Below are 20,547 nucleotides of genomic sequence, written 5' to 3'. Positions count from 1 at the left end.
ACCTCTTTATTTCTTACAAGCTTGAGGAGGATAACATATGCTTGTCCTGTAAGCTCATTCTTCGAATGAGTCCTCCAAATTATTTTTAACGAGCCCTAAGAAGGAGTGGTTCGGTCTCGTCATGCTTAACAAGTCTTATATTTAATTTTTACGAGTCCAATAAAAAGGTAACTCGATGTCATTTTCAAGTTTAAAGAGTTTGAAAGGACACGAAAATAAAACTCATTAAATTCTTTTACCGTAAAATTTTAACGAGCCTGGAGAAAGTGAAGCTCAGAGTTTTTCAGTTTTAGGGAGTCAGAAGAAAAACGAAAGTAAACTCCACAGTGTTCTTTTTCGTACATTTAGTCTCTCAAGCCTGAAAAAGGATAAAATAATGCAAGAGAGAACTTTATTAACCATGATTAGTCAACGTATACCTTTTTCGTAAATAGTTTGGTTCATTCCGTAAAAGGGGTAAACTTATACTAAATAGACAATTGTTCATTTAATTTTACGAGTTCGAACAATCAAGTACTCAACGATCTTTTTGTTTTTAAGGAGTCTTAAAATTTCATAAAACGAACTCCATGATTTTTCTTTTCCGTAAGTTTTAATGAGTTTGAAAAAGTGATAAAAATATAGTCAAATCATTGATTTTCAATTTTAATTAACGAGCAAGAAAAGACGGAAAGAACTAAACATTTTCATGTACGTTTACAAGCATGAAAAGATAGCAAAAGAAGCTTAGGATTTTCATGAGTTTAACGAGTCTTGAAAATAATAACTGAAATGGACTCGAGATAGGTTTCATTTTTACACAAGCTTGAAACAAATAAAAACTATGCCTAAAAGTAGTTTCATTTTAACACAAGCTTGAAACAGAAAAAAAAAAAAAAAAAAATTGTGCTTGAGGGTGGTTTCATTTTTACACAAGCTTGAACCAAAGAAAAACTATGCTTGAGATAAGTTTTCATGCCCCCAGCATACCGACATAGGCACATGCCCCCCAAGCTTCGTTTCATTCACCTAAGTAGACTATTGGTTACTAATAAGTGGATGAAACGAAGGTTCATTTACGAGATCAGATGAAAGACTTGACTTAAATAGGGGAGGATTTGTTTCATATTTTAATGAGATTGACACATGAAAAGAACTATGGTCATAAAGATTTGTTTCATGTTTTAACGAGGTTAACAGAGTAAAAGAAATATCCTCAAAAAGATTTATTTCATTTTTTAACGAGGTTGACACAATAAAATAACTATCCTCAAAAAGAGTTGTTTCATGTTTTAACGAGGTTGGCATAGTAAAAGAACTATCCTAAAAAAGAGTTGTTTCATTTTTTAACGAGGTTGACACAGTAAAAGAACTATCCTGAAGGAGACCTGTTTCATTTTTTAACTAGGTTGACATAGTAAAAGAAGCATCCTCAAAAAGAATTGTTTCATTTTTTAACGAGGTTGACACAGTAAAAGAACTATCCTAAAAAAGAGTTGTTTCATTTTTTAACGAGGTTGACACAGTAAAAGAACTATCCTCAAAAAGAGTTGTTTCATTTTTTAATGAGGTTTACACAGTAAAATAACTATCCTCAAAAAGGCTTGTTTCATGGCTTCCAAATGGAAGAAACACATTTCCAAAGGGTGTTTCTTGACCATAGATTCCAAGAGATCTTCATCAGAAGGAAGAATATCTCTCTGGAAGGAATGCATGTGAAGAGAATCAGAAGGGGTAAGAAAATCCATTTCAAGTTCCCCCATAAGGTTCCCTATGTCAATCATTGGATCAAAGTCATATGAATTTGAGCAAAGAGTGAGAGGCTTGTTTGCATCTATAATTGAAGACATGGGAATGGTTGCCACATAATTAACCTGTGGCAGGGTAGATACCACTTGCAGATAAGGAACATGCAAGGATGTTGTATGGTTGGTAGTTGAAGCAAGATCAACGTATGAAAGTTGATTAACCATCACAATGTTTCCATTGTGAGGGAAGTACATCATGCGAAAGAGTGTTGATACAATAGCTTTCATGGCATAAACATAGCCTCGCCCAAGGAGAGAATTGAAATCTAAGGGACCTTGGACTACCATAGGATCAATACAGACAGTTTTACCTACCAAGGTAATATGTAACTTAGGAAGGATTCCTAAAGGTTCACTAGCGGTTTTGTTAAAAGATAACAATTCTATGTAACAGGCACAAGATGAAGGGATAACTTGATGTTAAGAGTATGCAACTATTTTAATTCTTAGGTTTGCGATGATGTTAAAATAAATAAATATAAGCTAAAAAAAAATTTATTTATTATTAAATTATTTATAATCTGAATTTTTTTAATACAGATAGATATGTAAATATTTTTAAAAATTTATTTCCAAAAACAAACCAACAAAAAATAATAGAAGCATAGTTTTTCTGTTAGTTATTTATTATGGTTGATAATGAATTATTAATATAGAAAATGTTTTTCATTGTGATATATTTACATTATTTTTAAATAAAATAAATGCAATGTTGATGTGTTAACTATTTTTTCGGTAATTGAAGGGTAAAAGGAATTTTTTTAATTATTATTAAAAAAATTCAATTATATATAAATGAAATTAATTATTATTTAGAAAAATGTAATTTTATTTTAATAATCATTTGTATTACTTTTGTTAAATGAAATTAATTATTATTTCGACTGATGCAATTTTACTTTAATAAACATTTGCATTATTTTTGTTAAATGAAATTAATTATTATTTAGACCGATGCAATTTTACTTTAATAAACATTTGCATTATTTTTGTTGAAGATATTTTCTGATGTATAGTTATGTAAAAAAATTATGATCAAGAATTATAATTTGTCGCTAAAATATATAAAATTGTTTAGTAAATTATTATATAATAGGTAAATTAAAAACTCAGTCTTTACAAATTAACTAATATTTTAGCATCAAGTGAATTGTTAGTGTTGACTTAATAGTAATTATTTTCCTAATATAATGACACGGTTTTGTGAAAATTAATATGGCATTTTTTTTAGCTATGGATGAAAAGTTATAAAAGTAGTATAATAATATCCATTAACATTCTCCACTGAGTAATAAATGAAAGAGATGTTTTAACATTTAATAAAATTGTTTTCCTAGTGGCTATTTTTTTCTCGGTTTTTACCTAAAATCTACAATGAAATTTTTGTATTAACAATAACAATAAAATATATTTTTATTTTTAACAATAATAAAATTTTACACAATTTTACATCTGCAACAAAATTACCTACCTTTTTCATACTAATTATCAAGCAATATACCACAACTTATTTAGTTGTTATATTAAAAATTACTTATCATAAATTGATAAAGTCTTTACTATCTCATTACAAATATACATTATTCAAACATCTTAGGTTAAAATGAGTATTTGTATTCTACCCCTCCATATTCATATTCATTCATATTGTATGTTTACAAATTATATAATTATAAAATGGCTAATGCTTGAGATTATGATGAGCATATGTGATGGGTAACCCACCCTTCGCATGTACATATTAATGGTTATTTATAGTCATGTACCTTCACCTCATTTAAATATTCAATTTCCCATATATGTATATTTTTCTTTAGTTATCTATTTTCTATTTTTATTTGGATTTTTGCCAAGCTTTATTATTTAATCTCTTTAGTTCTTCTATATTTTGGAGTTTTTTTTTGGATTGTATATTCTTTTCTTTGAAATATCGAAAATATTTTCACTTCATTTAAACATTCAATTTCCCATAAATGTGTATGGTCTCTCTCTTTAGTTCTCTACTTTGTTATTTTCATTTGGATTATTGCCTAATTTTATCAGTCAAACTCTTTAGGGCTTCTGTAATTTGGATTGTCTTTTCTCCTTTTTGAGACTTTGATAATATAATCACCTCATCTGGACATTAAATTTCCCACAAATATGTATGGTCTCTCTTTAGTTTTCCACTATGTTATTTTCATTTGGATTCTTGCCTAGTTTATCATTCAATCTATTTAGTGCTTTTATATTGTTATGAGGAAAAATCCCTCTTGCGGACAAGAGCGATCTCTCTAGGCTTCTGAGAACACTAGTAACAAACACACAGTAATTGCCACCTTTCCCTAAGTTCTAATCATTTGAAAGCAATAAAATGAAAGAGACCTCTTACCGGTTTGGCAAACTTATTTATGAAGTCCTTAACATATTTCGATCACACACTCTTTGATGCTCCAAATGTCCTCTCGTCGCTCCCTACAGCTTCTCCGCAATGTTCTAAAATAGATCTGCAAAGACAGAGACAAAACAAGAGATCAAAGCATACAAGATATAATCAAAGAGATAATGAAATAATTAACTAATTATACAATGAAAATTGATCAATTATGCAACCAAAACTCATGTAGGTGATCAAGGAATCCTACAAATCAAATCAATAGAGATTTAACTGAGAAAGAACAATTGCTTATATTCATAAAACTGGATAAAAGCCTTACAACCATGTAGCCTTGATGTAGCAAGCCCTTTCTGCAATCTCCAACCCTCTCCCTTACAAGACAAGCCTTCCAACCTAATCTCAACAACATAAACCTACTTCCAACAATCCTCCTCCAAACCTAGGCCTGTAATGGCTTTATAGGCCAAGGATGAGAAGTTATGGATCCATTCTCCAAAGAATGAGATCCACTATTAGTAGGATAGATGTACCTAAAAGGAAGGGGAGTTACTCCATGATGGGAGGGATCAACAATGAATAGGTACTCGTTCGAAGATTGTTGGTCAGGATACATGCTACTAACAATGCTTCTAGACTTTACTTTTTATTTTTACATACTTCAAGTCATGTGCACAGGTCATTGTGGAAGACAGCTCGTACTTTTACGTGGATAATAATGGTATTCCCTATGTATGTGCAGAAAATGACTATGAAACTGTGAACATAGCCAAATTCAGGGTTTTGTGCCATAGGATCTAGAAATTCCACCTTCTTTGGGATGATTTAGTTTCAAACTCTATAGGGTAATGCTTCAGAATACGTGTGGACAACGAGAGATCCAAACCAATATTCATTTGCCTAATGTGAAAAAATGATGTGTAACAGATTACCCCCTAAAGTGCAAACCTAGAAGAAATATTTTGATGACTAAAGTGCTTTATCATGTGAAGGTTTGGGTTAGAGACTGTAGTCGGACACCTGAAACAAATAGACAAATGTTACAATTCAATATATAATATCATCACTAAGGTAGGCATTCCCATACTCAGAACATTAATGTCTCAAAGCACAATACAAAAATACATCTGAAGATCTATGTCAAAAGACGACATAGTATGGATGCAGCCATCAATGGATCTATGTTTATAATCATGAATATTTAATAACTCTATGTAGCTTGAATGGGTGAAACTAGATCCAGGGTATTGATCTCCATCTCTCGATTCGTAGTACGAATCCAGCCATGTGAGTGAATGTCTCAAAGTTGAACATGATAGAAACCACTTGATTACCGATCAATGATGAAAATCGTTAATAAGCACGAGAGAAACCACCAATAATGACAATGGTTCTCGAGGGATTTCCAGTAAAATCTATGAAGTGTGAATAGATGATTTGATGTCGAACACTCATAGAATCATTAGATCGAAGTCCAATGATGAGAACTTATTGTCGAAGGTGAGAAACCTATCATTAAGGCATGTAAGCCTCAAGGTACTGAAGGTTTCTAGATAAACTTGCTAGATAATGAACTAAATGCGATAGTAAGCGACCTGTCGCAGGAGGGCCTACGACACGAAACTCATGTCAAGTTTTCAAGAACAACAATTTAGGGTAATCCAGGACTGACTCAGGGATGGTCTATGCAACTAAAGGCAAAGGCTGACAAAGTAATTTTGACTAAGGTTTAACTTCTCTTGAACATATCAGAGATACGACATAATGACTTAGAAACATTTGACTCAAAAATAAAATCAAACCAACTGAAGACTTTCGAATGAGGTATGGTCAAATGAGTAACAAATGGATTTCCCAACCCAAACACGAAAAGTGACGGAGTGTCATGTTCAAGAGCGACATGCTGCCTTTTATAAATGAAAAACAAATATTCTTTCTCATTTTTCCCCACCATTATTTGAAAGTGCCTCTTTATTTTTTACAAGCTTGAAGAGGATAACATATGCTTGTCCTATAAGCTCATCCTTCGGATGAGTCCTCCAAACTATTTTTAAGGAGCCCTAAAAAGGAATGGTTTGGTCTCGTCATGCTTAACAAGTCTTATATTTAATTTTTATGAGTCCAGTAAAAGGGTAACTCGATGTCATTTTCACGTTTAAAGAGTTTGAAAGGACATGAAAATAAAACTCATTAAATTCTTTTACCGTAAAATTTTAACGAGCCTAGAGAAAGTGAATCTCAAAGTTTTTCAGTTTTAGGGAGTCAGAAGAAAAATGTAAGTAAACTCCACAATGTTCTTTTTCGTACATTTAGTCTCTCAAGCCCAAAAAAGGATAAAATAATGCAAGAGAGAACTCTATTGACCATGATTAGTCAATGTATACCTTTTTCGTAAATAGTTTGGTTCATTCCGTAAAAGGGGTAATCTTATACTAAATAGACAGTTGTTCATTTAATTTTACGAGTTCGAACAATCAAGCACTCAATGATCTTTTCATTTTTAAGGAGTCTTAAAATTGCATAAAGAGAACTCCATGATTTTGCTTTTCCATAAGTTTTAATGAGTTCGAAAAAGTGATAAAAATATAGTCAAATCACCGATTTTCAATTTTAATTAACGAGCAAGAAAAGACGGAAAGAACTCAGCATTTTCATGTACGTTTTATGAGCATCAAAAGATAGTAAAAGAAGCTTAGGATTTTCATGAGTTTAACGAGTCTTGAAAATAATAACCAAAATGGACTCGAGATAGGTTTCATTTTTACACAAGCTTGAAACAAATAAAAACTATGCTTGAAAGCAATTTCATTTTAACACAAGCTTGAAATAGAAAAAAATTGTGCTTGAGGGTGGTTTCATTTTTACACAAGCTTGAACCAAAGAAAAACTATGCTTGAGATGAGTTTTCATGCCCTCGGCATACCAACATAAGCACATGCCCCCAAGCTTCGTTTCAGTCACCTAAGTAGACTATTGGTTACTAATAGGTGGATGAAACGAAGATTCATTTAAGAGATCAGATGAACGACTTGACTTAAATAGGGGAGGATTTGTTTCATATTTTAATGAGATTGACACATGAAAAGAACTATGGTCATAAAGATTTGTTTCATGTTTTAACGAGGTTAACACGGTAAAACAAATATCCTCAAAAAGATTTATTTCATTTTTTAACAAGGTTGACACAATAAAAGAACTATCCTCAAAAAGAGTTGTTTCATTTTTTAATGAGGTTGGCACAGTAAAAGAACTATCCTCAAAAAGAGTTGTTTCATTTTTTAACGAGGTTGACACAGTAAAAGAACTATCCTCAAGGAGACCTGTTTCATTTTTTAACGAGGTTGACATAGCAAAAGAAGCATCCTCAAAAAGAGTTGTTTCATTTTTTAACGAGTTTGACACAGTAAAAGAACTATCCTAAAAAAGAGTTGTTTCATTTTTTAACGAGGTTGACACAGTAAAAGAACTATCCTCAAAAAGAGTTGTTTCATCTTTTAACGAGGTTGACACAATAAAATAACTATCCCCAAAAAGGCTTATTTCATGGCTTCCAAATGGAAGAAACACATTTCCAAAGGGTGTTTCTTGACCATGGATTCCAAGAGATCTTCATCAGATGGAACAATATCTCTCTGGAAGGAATTCATGTGAAGAGATCAGAAGGGGTAAGAAAATCCATTTCAAGTTCCCCCATAAGGTTCCCTATGTCAATCATTGGATCAAAGTCATATGAATTCGAGCAAAGAGTGAGAGGCTTGTTTACATCTATAATTGAAGACATGGGAATGGTTGCCACATAATTAAACTGTGGCAGGGTAGATACCACTTGCAGATAAGGAACATGCAAGGATGTCGTATGGCTGGTAGTTGAAGCAAGATCGACGTATGAAAGTTGATTAATCATCATAATGTTTCCATTGTGAGGGAAGGACATCACGCGAAAGAGTGTCGATACGATAGCTTTCATGGCATAGACATAGCCTCGCCCAAGGAGTGAATTGAAATCTAAGGGACCTTGGACTACCATAGGATCAATACAGACAATTTCACCTTCCAAGGTAATATGTATCTTAGGAAGGGCTCCTAAAGGCTCACTAGTGGTTTTGTTAAAAGATAACAGATTCTATGTAACAGGCACAAGATGAGGGGAACTCAAAGCTTTCCAAGCAAATGAGGATAAAATACTAACAAAAGCAACTTTGTCTACATTTGTGCATCGCACATTCTTACCATAAACCTTCAAAATAATTTGGAAAGGGGTGGAAGAAGGAAGATGAGGTTTTGTCACTCTACTCGACTCAAAAGAAATAGTCACATTACTTGGATGGGGTTCAAAAACAACAAATGAAATGCACCCATGTGTAAATGAATCTGAGGTAACATGAAGAGCCTGAGCGGTATGAAGTTTACTCTCTAAAGGGAGAGTGGGATCGACCGAAGATGGAATCGATTCGACGACTTAATCAACAAATAGTCCATCAATCTGAGTGATACATGTTTCACCCTCCAATGGAAGAGTGGGATTGATTGTACTTGGATTTAGATCAATCACTTCGCCAACTGACGGCAGATGGGGAAACGTTTACAGTAATTAGTTGGAAGTTGGAAGTTGTAAAATAGTAATATTTTCAAACAATTTTGAGTCTTCATCCATGTGAGGGAAAAGGTGACTTTGATGAGTCCCTTTGCATAACCTACAAGGAAACCTAGCCTTAATCTTTTTCCCTATAATTTGAGAATCATTGGTTGATGGATCAATATTAAGTTGATAAGAATTATTGGACCATACTTCTAAGACCTTAGGAATACCAAGACAATTGATAAGGAAGTGGTCACCCTTACAAATCTTACAAGGTTATTTTGGCTTACGATACATCGTGGAAGCTTCCTCAACATTACCAGTAGTTACAGCCATGGTTGGTTGGTTGACTTCTTTCTTATCTTGCTTCTTCTTCTTCTTCCCTTTGTTCTTCTTCTTAGTCACCTGGTTACTAACATCAAGGCTTTTACCAAGAAAATAATAAGAAAGGAAGGAGGACATGTTGGGTGAAGAAGGTAAAGGGTCTACAATATGTTGGTGACAATGAGAGGTGAACTCAGTTGAGGTGAAAAACTTGGCTGAGCTGATACAATTGGAGTATTTGGAATTAAATAAGTTGAGAATAGCCATACGGGTAAACCTATTGTGAATCCCGGAAGTGACAGTGAATTTGAGAGAAGCCTACCTTTCAATCCTTGAAAATGAAAAAAAATCTCAAGAAAACTTCTTCACAACACCCGATCAAACACATGGAAACTGATTGGAGGCATAGACAAGTCTAATGAAATCTTAAAAAACAAAAAATTCAGACTTTAATGAGGGGAAAAGGTATTTTCTCAAAAATTCTCAGAGTATGCACAGGTAGACAGTATAGTATAGTGCATATACGCACTGTTGCTAAAGGTAATCTGCACATATATACACTCTGTTTCTAAATAGAAACTGCACAGGTCAAGAAAGTTAAAGAAAAAATAAAATAAAAATCGAAACAAATCACAAAATCTGAAATATCATTAACTTGTCAAGACTAAGATAAAGCTATCAAAAAGGTTCAAGAATAAAAAACAAGGAGATGGAAGAGAATAGAACTTTCCCCAGCATAGTCTCCAATTGGTTATGAGGAAAAATCCCTCTTGTGGACAAGAGTGATCTCCCTAGGCTTCTAAGAACCCTAGTAACAAACACAATAATTGGTACCTTTCCCTAAGTTATGATCATTTAAAAGCAATAAAATGAAAGAGGCCTCTTACCGGTTTAGCGAACTGATTGGTGAAGTCCCTAAAATATTTCAATCATGCACTCTTTGATGCTCCAAATGTCCTCTCGTTGCTCCCAACAACCTCTCTGCAACATTCTGAAATAGATATGCAAAGACATAGAGAAAACAATATATCAAAGCATACAAGATATAATCAAAGAGATAATGAACTAATTAACCAATTGTACAATCAAAACTAATCAATTATGCAATCAAAACTCATGTAGGTGATCAAGTAATCCTACAAATCAAATCAATAGAGATTTAACTAAGAAATAATAATTGATTATATTCATAAAACTAGAGAAAAACCTTACAACCATGTAGCCTTGATGTAGCAAGCCCTTTCTGCAATCTCCAACCTTCTCCCTTGCAAGACAGGCCTTCCAACCTAATCTCAACAACATAAGCCTACTTCCAACAATCCTCCTCCAAACCCCAGGCCTATAATGGCTTTATAGGCCAAGGATGAGAATTTATGGATCCATTCTCCAAGGGATGATATCCATTATTAGTGGGATAGAGGTACCACAAAGGAAGGGGAGTTACTCCTTGATGGGAGGGATTAGCACTGAATAGGCACTCATTCGAAGCTTGTTGGTTAGGATAGATGCTACCAACAATTCTTCTAGACTTTACTCTCTTTTTTTTACGTACTTCAAGTCATGTGTACAGGTCATGGTGGAAGACAGTGTGTACTTCTGCACAGATAATAATGGTATTCCCTTCATATGTGCATAAAATGACTAGGAAACTGTGAACGTAGCCAAATTCAAGGTTTTGTACCATATGATCTATAAATTCAGCCTTCTTTGGGATGATTTAGTTTCAAACTCTACAGGGTAATGCTCTGGACACATGTGTGGATAGCGAGAGATCCAAACCGATATCCATTTGCCTAATGTGACAAAATCACGTGTAACATATATTTTGGATTAACGTTCTCCATGCAAGAGCATCCATGGGATTTTGGAAATTCTACACACCCAAAAATATTATTCAATTTCATTTTGGTTTTATTTCACATTTCTATGAATATTAACATCATAGATATTTTAATTATTGTGATCTTATATTTCTTCTAAATTTTAGATATGTTAATGAGGACACATTCCCAGATTTACATTATATATATATATATATATATATATATATATATATATATAGAGAGAGAGAGAGAGAGAGAGAGAGAGAGAGAGAGAGAGAGAGATCAGTTTAGTGCACCTTCAATACCTAAAGTTAGGGATTGGGATTTTACTCTGATATAGAGGATAACTTCCTCTATCTATCCACCAAATTTCATAAGTATGGCTTTTACGTGGTGTACCTAAGTAAAACATAGAGCACCATAGAAAAACATAAATTTCCTTTCAGATTTTTGGTTCTCCAATTTGACTTTGAATATTCTGTGATACCCCTGGTGCAATTGCTTTTTGCAAACATTATTATTTATATTTACTTGTAAATATTGTGGAAGTATTGGCTATGGGGCCAAGATTAAATTTGGTTGACATATGTAAATTAGTATGAATAAGATATTATTTCACTTATTTGTTTATTTGGAAATATAATAGGAGTGACCAAGTGAGAAGTCAAGCTCCCAACTGATAGGAAGTAGTTATGAATCAGTTATACTCCAAGAAAGGATAGTTTTGAAGTGGCAGTTGTCACAATCAAGAAAATAAATCCTTCTTCTTTAAAAGGATCCCTACCACTAGAATCATCATGACTAAAGAGAAATTTTATGGGTGGATGATGATCTAAAAAAAAACAAGATTGCGAGAGAGAAAGACAATCTGGAAAAAATGAGGTCTTAGTGGGAGATAAAGACTGGACCTGCATAAATAAAAATTACTGCCTAGATTTATCAGGATGCTAATAGGTCTTGATGAGGTGAAACTGTGAAAGTTACTGATTTTTTTCCTAACAGAAAAGGAGTCTAGAGATCAAGGGAAATTGTTGAGATAGCAGTTTATCAGTTGGGAGGAGCGTGGTAGCTCCTATTATATTTTTAGAGATTCAGATAAGTAATTTGGTTATTTGTTATGTTTTGTTGAGACTATGTATTCCAATATTTATTTATTTATTTGTTTCTAAGCAGGAGCTAGGAGTAATTACAAGTACCTGTTGGGTGTAAGTCTCTGGTTGTAAAAGAAAAGATTAACTATACAATAATTAACTTTGTGGAAGAAACACAGTATAGAAATTTATGGTTTAAATAGGTGATTGTTTCATATATGTCTTTATAAAAAAAATATCAATATGTTTATGTAAGTAAATAAATAGATGTGGTATAGGAATTCCAAAATTCATGAGGGCTCTGCAACCTAGGGTTCTGGATCGCCTCTGCAACGGTGCAATCTGATCTTTTTCTCTGACTTCTCTCAACGTTTGTACACCAAACCATGACAGCAGCCGGCTGTTATACTCTACACCACAATGGCTTTCCCCCGGGGGGGTTTCAATGCCTTCCCCCTCTTCTAAAAGCGATCCTCAAGCGATGAATACGACCGAGCCTCTGGGGCCTGAACAGGATGACAAGGACCAACGGGACCCTCGGATGCAGGAAACGACAAAAGACTCCATTGTGCAGCCTGACAGAAATAATGAAGAACAAGAAGGAAAGTCCAAGCAACAGGAAACGCCAAAGTTTACCTCATCGACATGTAGACCCGTAGCTGCTGGAAGACCCAAAATAGAACTTCCCAGCCACAGAATCAATGGTCGAATCCAATACATGAAGGACCATGCGCTCATTGGAAAATTTATTAGATTCTGGTTGACAGAAAAAGCTTTGCAAGGATGGATCTCAGCCAAATGGAAACCCAAGGGACAGGTTACCCTGCAGCTAGGACCAAAAGGGTTTTTCACGGCGATTTTTATCTACATCGAACATCCAAATAGGGTCATGGATGAAGGTCCCTACTTCTTCAACTCTGCTGGTCTGTATTTAAGAGCTTGGAGAGAGAGATTCAACCCTGACAAGGAGGATCTCAACTGGGCGCCAGTATGGATCAGGCTGTACTCACTCCCAACAGAATACTGGGATGAAGAATCACTCAAAGACATAGGTAAGGGGCTAGGAGAGTTTGTCAAAATTGCTGAAGAAACAAAGATGAGTAGATATACCTCCTACGCCGGCATCTGTGTCCTCATGCGCCTGGACAAAGCCCTTCCGAAATCGGTAAGTCTCTTCCATGATGACTATGAATGGATTCAACCCTTAGATTTTGAACATGTTCCCTTTCGCTGTCGTAAGTGCCACGCCCTTGGGCATCTGTTTAGGGACTACCCTCTAAATGCTAATCCCCAAGCCTCTGAACCCTCAAGCAAGGCGGACCATGATGGTTTCACTAAGGTTACAAGCCATAAAAGATAGCACAAAAAACCTTCCTCTGGGAAAAAACCCCAGTAGGATGTTGCTTCCATCCCTTCCACGAGCAACAACTTTGAGGTTCTGGCAAAAACTTCGGAAGACCCACCCCAGAACTTTGCACCAATCCCTCAGCTGATCATCCCATCCCCCCCGATCCCTCCTTCAGCCTCCTCTCCCAATCCCCTGCCTCCAAAAATCTTCAGTGGGACTCCCAAAGTATCTCCAAAAAACCCTGATTGGAAGTCCAAGGAAATGGATGTTGACAGTCCCCAAAGCCAATCTATGCACTTATCTCTCATCTCAGAGGAAAGCAGTCAAGTGCAACACATGGATGAAGAACCGGAAAGCATAGATTTGGGTGGTCTAAACATTTTTGAGTTGGAACAAGTATGTAGAAAGAAGGAATATGATAAGATCCAAGCGCATCAGCTTAGTACTCTGGAAGTTATCATATCCAGAGCCTATCAGCAACAACAACTGGGAATACAGCCGAGAATTCAATGGGATAGCTGCTTCCTTCCTAAAGACTCCAAAAAGCGCAGAAGAAAGACAGATCTCCAGCGAACTATTTCCATAGGGATAATCCTGGTCGACAAAGGCAAATATGCTAAATTGACAAAGTATTACAAGCCCACTACTAACAGTGAATCATGAAGCTCACTTCATGGAATCTAATAGGGCTCAATAGCCCCGGGAAACTCAGAATGATTAAAAATATGATAAAGCAGGAACAACCCCAGATATTCTTTCTGCAGGAAACAAAATGCAACAGTAACACTCTGGGAAACATCCTTTCAAAAGCATGGCCAGGTTGTCACTCGGTTGCAGTGGACGCATCAGGTGCATCTGGAGGATTGGCAATTGCCTGGAATACGCAAGCAATAACGCTTTCAAACTTCCATGCCTCCCATCACATTATTCAGGCAACGTTTCATATAATCAGCACCAACATTCATGGTCATCTCACTAATGTTTATTTTCCACAGGAAGCAGCCAACAAAATTGCTCTTCTAGACACCATAGAAGCACTTAACTCCAATAGAGGCCATCCTCTATGGATCATTGGAGGACACTTCAATATGATCACCAAGTTAGAGGAAAAGAAGGGAGGTCGAGCCAGGCTGGAACAAGAAAATGACCACTTCAAAGATTTCATCCACAACAATATGCTAATAGATATGCAAACCTCCAATGGAATGCACACTTGGAGCAATTGCAGGGCTAGGCAGCAACAAATTGCTTCAAAACTTGATAGATTCCTCATCTCAGATAACGCAGTGCATCTCGGTGGCGACCTCTCAGCATCCATTCTTCCATACTCTGGTTCCGACCATTGGCCTATCTCTCTCTAATGGCAATGGCCAGGTGACTCAACCAGACGTCCATTCAGATTTGAAGCATTTTGGCTTTCCCATCCCACCTTCAACGACTTCATCAGATCCACTTGGAACAACTTCCCTACGCCAGAGGGATAAAAAATGTTCCAGTTTCAACAGAAACTCAAATTCTTGAAAGCCCAAATCAAACACTGGAATAAAGAGACTTTTGGCAACATCTTTCAGGCTCAACAAGAACTAAACAAAGAAATGAGAGATCTCCAGCAACAGATAATCACAGAGGGATACAAGGATGGGACTTTGGAACTGGAAAGGCACATTCACAATCAATTGGAGGAGAGAAGAAAGCAGGAAGAAATTCTCTGGAAGCAGAAATCTAGGATTAGATGGCTGAAAGAAGGCGAAAGAAACACTAAATTCTTCCACAGAACTACTATTCAAAGAAGAATGCACAATACCATCTCTTTTATACAAAAGCAAGGAGGGGAAAGAGTGGAAAACCATGCAGAGATTGAACAGGAATTCATCAATCACTTCCAGGAGGTCCTACAAGAACCCCAGATTGATAGATGGCCTGCTATAGAAAATATCACTCAAAATGTGCCAAAAATAATTACAGAAGAACACAACCAACTCCTTCTTTGACCTGTAGCGCCTCAGAAGGTGGATCTGGCCATGAATCAGCTTAAGGAGGGAAGAGCACCTGGACCGGATGGCTTTACCACTACTTTCTTCCATTCTTTCTGGGAGCTTATAAAAGAGGAAGTGTGGCAAGTGGTGGAGGAATCGTGCACTCTACATTGGCTACTGCCCTGGCTTATTTCAACTTTTATCGCCCTCATTCCCAAAGAATAAAGTACCCTCACTCTGGAAAAATTTCGCCCAATCGCTCTCTGCAACGTTATATACAAGGTTATATCCAAAGTCATTGCCAACAGGTTGAAGCCGCTTTTTCCCCTACTCATATCGCCTGAACAATCCGGTTATGTTGAAGGACGTCAAATTTTGGACGGCATCATCCTTACTCATGAAATCATACACTCCCTCAAGAACTCCAAACAGGCAGGTATGATTCTCAATATTGACCTTTCCAAAGCTTTTGATAAGTTAAGTTGGACTTACATACAAAAAATGTTACATGCCTTTGGTTTCAAACCAATGTGGGTTCAATGGATTCAGAGTTTAATTTCCACTACCTTCTTTTCAATCCTCATAAATGGCATTCCCTCTCGACCTTTCAGTCCCTCCAGAGGCATCAGGCAAGGGGATCCCCTATCCCCTTTCCTTTTCGTTCTAATGGCTGAAGGTCTAGGTCGCCATATCAAGCAAGCCCTTCTCTCCCAGCATCTCAAAGGAATATCCATTCACAATTCTCCAGCCACCACTCATCAACAATTCATTGATGACAACATGCTTTTCGGGTACCCTTCTGTTCAGGAAGCCTCCATCTTTAAATCCCTCCTGAAGGATTTCTCTGACGCTTCAGGAACAAGCATAAATAAAGCCAAATCGCAGATTTTCTTTTTTCACACCCCTCTTATTACTCAACAGGCTATTGCCCGCATTCTAGGCTTCTCCATAGCCTCCCTGCCTTCCAATTACCTGGGCACCCCCTTATAGACTCTGTAATCAAGCACGCCTCCTGGCGTATGCTCCTGGAAAAACTTGAATCTCGTCTCACTTTGTGGACTCACAGAACTCTGAACATAGCCAGTAGATTAGTGCTAATCAAAGCTGTGCTTCAGGCAATGCCCCTCTATCTCTTCTCAATTCTGGCAGCACCTAAATGGGTTCTTAAAAGAATCAGAGATCTTCAGCGCAATTTTCTTTGGGGGGCATATGGTACAAATCGCAAATGGGCCCTTGTCAAATGGACTACAGCATGCAAGCCAAAGGAAAAAGGGGGCATAGGTCTGCGAGACCCTAATCATGGTAACAAAATCATGGGCGCAAAAATTTGGTGGCAATGGCTCTCTGTGCCCAATAAGCCTTGGGCAGCCATATGGACAGCCAAATACGCCAATCATAGACCAGCGGAGGAGCTTATTAGATTCACTCCTTCTGAAAAAGGATCGCTAATTTGGAATGCGGCTAGACAACATTTCTCGCTTATCCAACAACAAAGCTTTTGGGAAATCAGAAACGACAGCACTGCCCGATTCTGGGCGGATGCCTAGAATCAGCTTCCAAAGCTCAACAGCATCCTCAGCCCGCCGCCTTGCCAAGAATGGGAGGAACAACAAAAGGAATCAGTCAAGCAACAGTGGACTCTGGAGATAGAACAAGGGTACAGACAATGGAAGCAAACCGATAAGCTTATCAGAAATGCTGATAACCAGACAAAAGAAATCTTGGAGAGTGAGCTCTAAAAACGTCGAATTAGATACTCCGAAGGCAAAGATATCTTGAGATGGGTATATACCCCTAGAGGATCATCCAAAGAGGCCTACAAAATTAGATGCCAAGATTCAATGCCTCTGGATCCTATTTGGGGAAGAATCTGGGCTCCGGGTACTTGGCCCAAAGTATCCTTATTTCTCTGGCTCACTGGGCACCGAAAGATCTTAACTTGGGACAATTTAAGGAAGAGAAACATTCATGGGCCCTCCATTTGTCCCAACTGTCATTCTTAGGAGGAAACGCTTCAACATCTCCTGGACTCTTGTTCTCTGGCCAACCAACTGTGGGAGAAGGCCAGTTTCCGATGCCAAAGAAAATGCCGAGTGTCCAAGGATATTATCAACTCCATTCGCCTTTGGCACCAAAGCCCTTATAAAAGCGCACTTCTCAACCATTTATGGAGAATAATACCCGGCCTCCTCCTATGGACAATATGGAAAGAAAGGAACAAGCGTATTTTCAAAGACCAAAGCACTCCTTTAGAAATCATTTGGGGCAACCTCTGTCACAATCTGAAAAAGACCTTGGTGCTTCAATCTTGGCTTCCGAATGACTTTCCCATGCTGGCAAATGAGGCAGCCATATGGGAAAATTGGAACATACAACTCCCTCAAGGAATTCCCACTTGCAAACCTTCAAAAAGCATGAATATCAGAAAGCACTTATGGTCCCCCCCTCCAAGGCATAGATTCAAACTCAACTTTGATGGAGCTTCTAAGGGTAACCCCGGAAAAGCAGGATTTGGCGGCATTTTCAGAGATCACAAGGGCTCTCCTCTCTTGATTTACCTCGACAACATTGGATGGGACACGAATAACTCAGCTGAGCTGGAGGGTCTTTGGCAAGGATTACTCCTTTCCCAGCAACATGGTTTCCAGCCTCTGGAGATAGAAGGTGACTCCCTAATCCTCATCAACTTGGCCAACCAGCTGCTCAATGGAGATCATGCGCATAAAATCGCCAACAGTTGGAGACTTGGAGCCAGGCTGGATGCTATAGAAAAAACACTCAACACCAACCGAGCAATCATATTCAACCATGTTAAACAGGAAGGCAACGAGGTCGTGGATCTACTGGCCAACCTGGGAGTGGAAAATGGGCATTCTCTTCTCACTGGAGCTCTAGACATAATTCAGAATCATGAACAAGAACAGGAATGAAAAATTCTGGTCCAAAAGGATGCAGCTCCCCCAGATGCGGGTGTCTAGCCAGTTGGTTAATGTGATGGGACAGGGGTGGGGCGAGGTGGGACGACACCTGCCTGCCCTGTACCACATGGATTATCGCCCGACGCAGAATAAACAGTGGCATTTGGGGATCATTGGGTGCATTTGTTTCACTTCAAGTGGCTTTGATCCGCCCAGCCTGTCCTCCGATTTCCCCATCGCCTCCGCACGCTCTGGTCTGCGCTGGGCCTCAGCTCTCTTCAATGCAGTAGTTATGGCGGGTGCAATTCGAGGCAGGACGGAGGGCGATAAATATAGGCTCAGCCATGGGATTGCTTTGAAGCCTCTGGTGCTTTGCTGGTCTGGTTATGGTCTGTTATGGTCTGTCGCTTTGTTGGTCTGGTTATGCTCGGGCAATCCTGCGAAGCTGCCTCCGTCAACTCCCAGGTTTCTTTTGGAGGCCTCCAGCCCTCGTTCGGATGCTCATTTGAATAGCCCGAGCTCTGCGGCGGTGGTTGAACAGTCTTGTTTTCATAGTGTTGTTGTGGTCTTCGTTATGCCCCGTCTTCGCCATAGAATGAGGAGCCGCAGGGGTACTCCTTGGCGTGCGCCCTCCAGCCCATCCTCCAATTCTCCCTCCCTCTCCAGTGAACTCTCAGCCGGCCATTACCCTCGCACTCGCAGTGGGAGAGGGCGTTTCCATCTCCCCAGCCATTACCCTCCAGACTCCACATCGTCTCCCTCTTTCGGCTCTGCGATTTTCACCTTCAATTGTTCTCTGAATCGTCCAAGAATTACTGCTCACATCTCGGTGTTCTTTCATGAAGAAGCCCAGGAGGTAGGAGAGTCTAGCTCTCATCAGGAGGGCCCTGCCTCTGTCTCTGCACAGAATCCTTTTTCTTTGCAGGTTCCGGAGGTCCCAATTCACAATGCCTTGGACGTGGTGATGGAAACGGCGGCTCCTGGTCCTTCTGAAACTGATGTTGCTCGTGCAAGGGCTCTGACTGAGTTCGGTTGGTGCAGAATTGTGGAAGAGCCTCCAGATGTGTAGTTCTTTCTCTGTTGCCTCTGTTACTTGTCACGCGGCCCATAATAGCGGGCAAATTTTGGTTCATGCTGCTATGTGGGTTCACATCTGCAAGATATGGTTCAATTTGCATGTTTCTTTGAATTTTTGCAAGCTCAGTAAGAAGGTCAATACTTGTTCCCCTGCGTGGGATTTGAATACTAGTTCTCGGCTAAGTTCTCTGTCATGGGCAGTGTTTCTGATATTCTCTGCCTCTCCTACAAGGCAGTTGTTTTTTACTACGATCTAGATGTAATTTTACCCCTTTAATGTTAATAGAGTAATTTTATTTAGAAAAAAAAAATAAATAGATGTGGCAAGGTTAGCATGGGCATGGGTTAACAATGAGATAAGGCTCTCAGGTTACCCCTCAACCAACATGTAGTCCTTTCCAAGTGACAAAGTCTTTAAGAAAAATAGAAGTTCATAAACCTCGAAACTAGGAGTCTTGAACTCTAGTTTCTGTGCATTAGGATTGTCCATATGTATATCATTGGCTAACAATGAGATAAGGCTCTCAAGTTACCCCTCAACCAACATGTAGTCCTTGCCAAGTGACAAATTCCTTTAGAAATATAGAAGTTCATAAACCTGGAAACTAGGAGTCTTGAACTCTACTTTTTGTGCATTAGGAATGTCCAGATATATATATATATATATATATATATATATATATATATATATATATATATATATATATATATATATATATATATATATACATAGATTGGAAAATATAGATTACAAATGTGTCAAACCCCATAAGTAGTGTGTACAAATCTTAAAATAAAAATGTCAAAAACATAGTTGTTGAAAATGGCAACAAGAAATGCTAAAAATAGAAGTGCTAAAAATAGCACTACGATAAATAGGAGTTTGGGTATCAGTGCTGGATTTAGCAACAGGGAATGAAAAATGGAAGTGCTAAAAATAGCATTGCTAGTTTTAGCAATTCAGGATGGATTCCTATTTCAGTCAATCCCTGGACTAAAAATAGGAAGTAAAATTTGAATTTGAACTTAACAACTATTTGAAAATAAATTAATTAATTCTCCATGAGTAAATTAGTTGTGAAAAATCAAACACGAAGTCTATGTGAGGACATGCAACAGTTTCTCTAATAATTGAGGAATTTATCCATCAGTTAAAGAGATAAGGATGAGTTCTAATTTGAATTGTAATTAGTTGGCTCAGTTAACTGAGTCAAGTCCAGTTAGATTATTTTAATAGTTTGTTAAATTAA

At 37.5% G+C, this 20,547-nt stretch overlaps 1 protein-coding gene across 1 annotated transcript; it reads left to right on the top strand.

Moving 5' to 3' along the window:
- Window positions 1-13,985: 13,985 nt before the first annotated feature.
- Window positions 13,986-14,687, top strand: LOC149188514 (uncharacterized). Its single transcript, XM_089409978.1, has one exon. The coding sequence runs from the start codon at window positions 13,986-13,988 to the stop codon at window positions 14,685-14,687; it is 702 nt and encodes a 233-aa protein (XP_089266104.1).
- The last annotated feature ends 5,860 nt before the right edge of the window (window positions 14,688-20,547 follow it).

Source organism: Pinus tabuliformis, chromosome 3_1, assembly GCF_031772625.1.
Source record: "Pinus tabuliformis cultivar Carrire ecotype Pingquan chromosome 3_1, CPIR1, whole genome shotgun sequence".
NCBI lineage: Eukaryota > Viridiplantae > Streptophyta > Pinopsida > Pinales > Pinaceae > Pinus > Pinus tabuliformis.
Note: the sequence above shows the minus strand (reverse complement) of the source record. Positions and strands in the feature narration are given on the sequence as shown.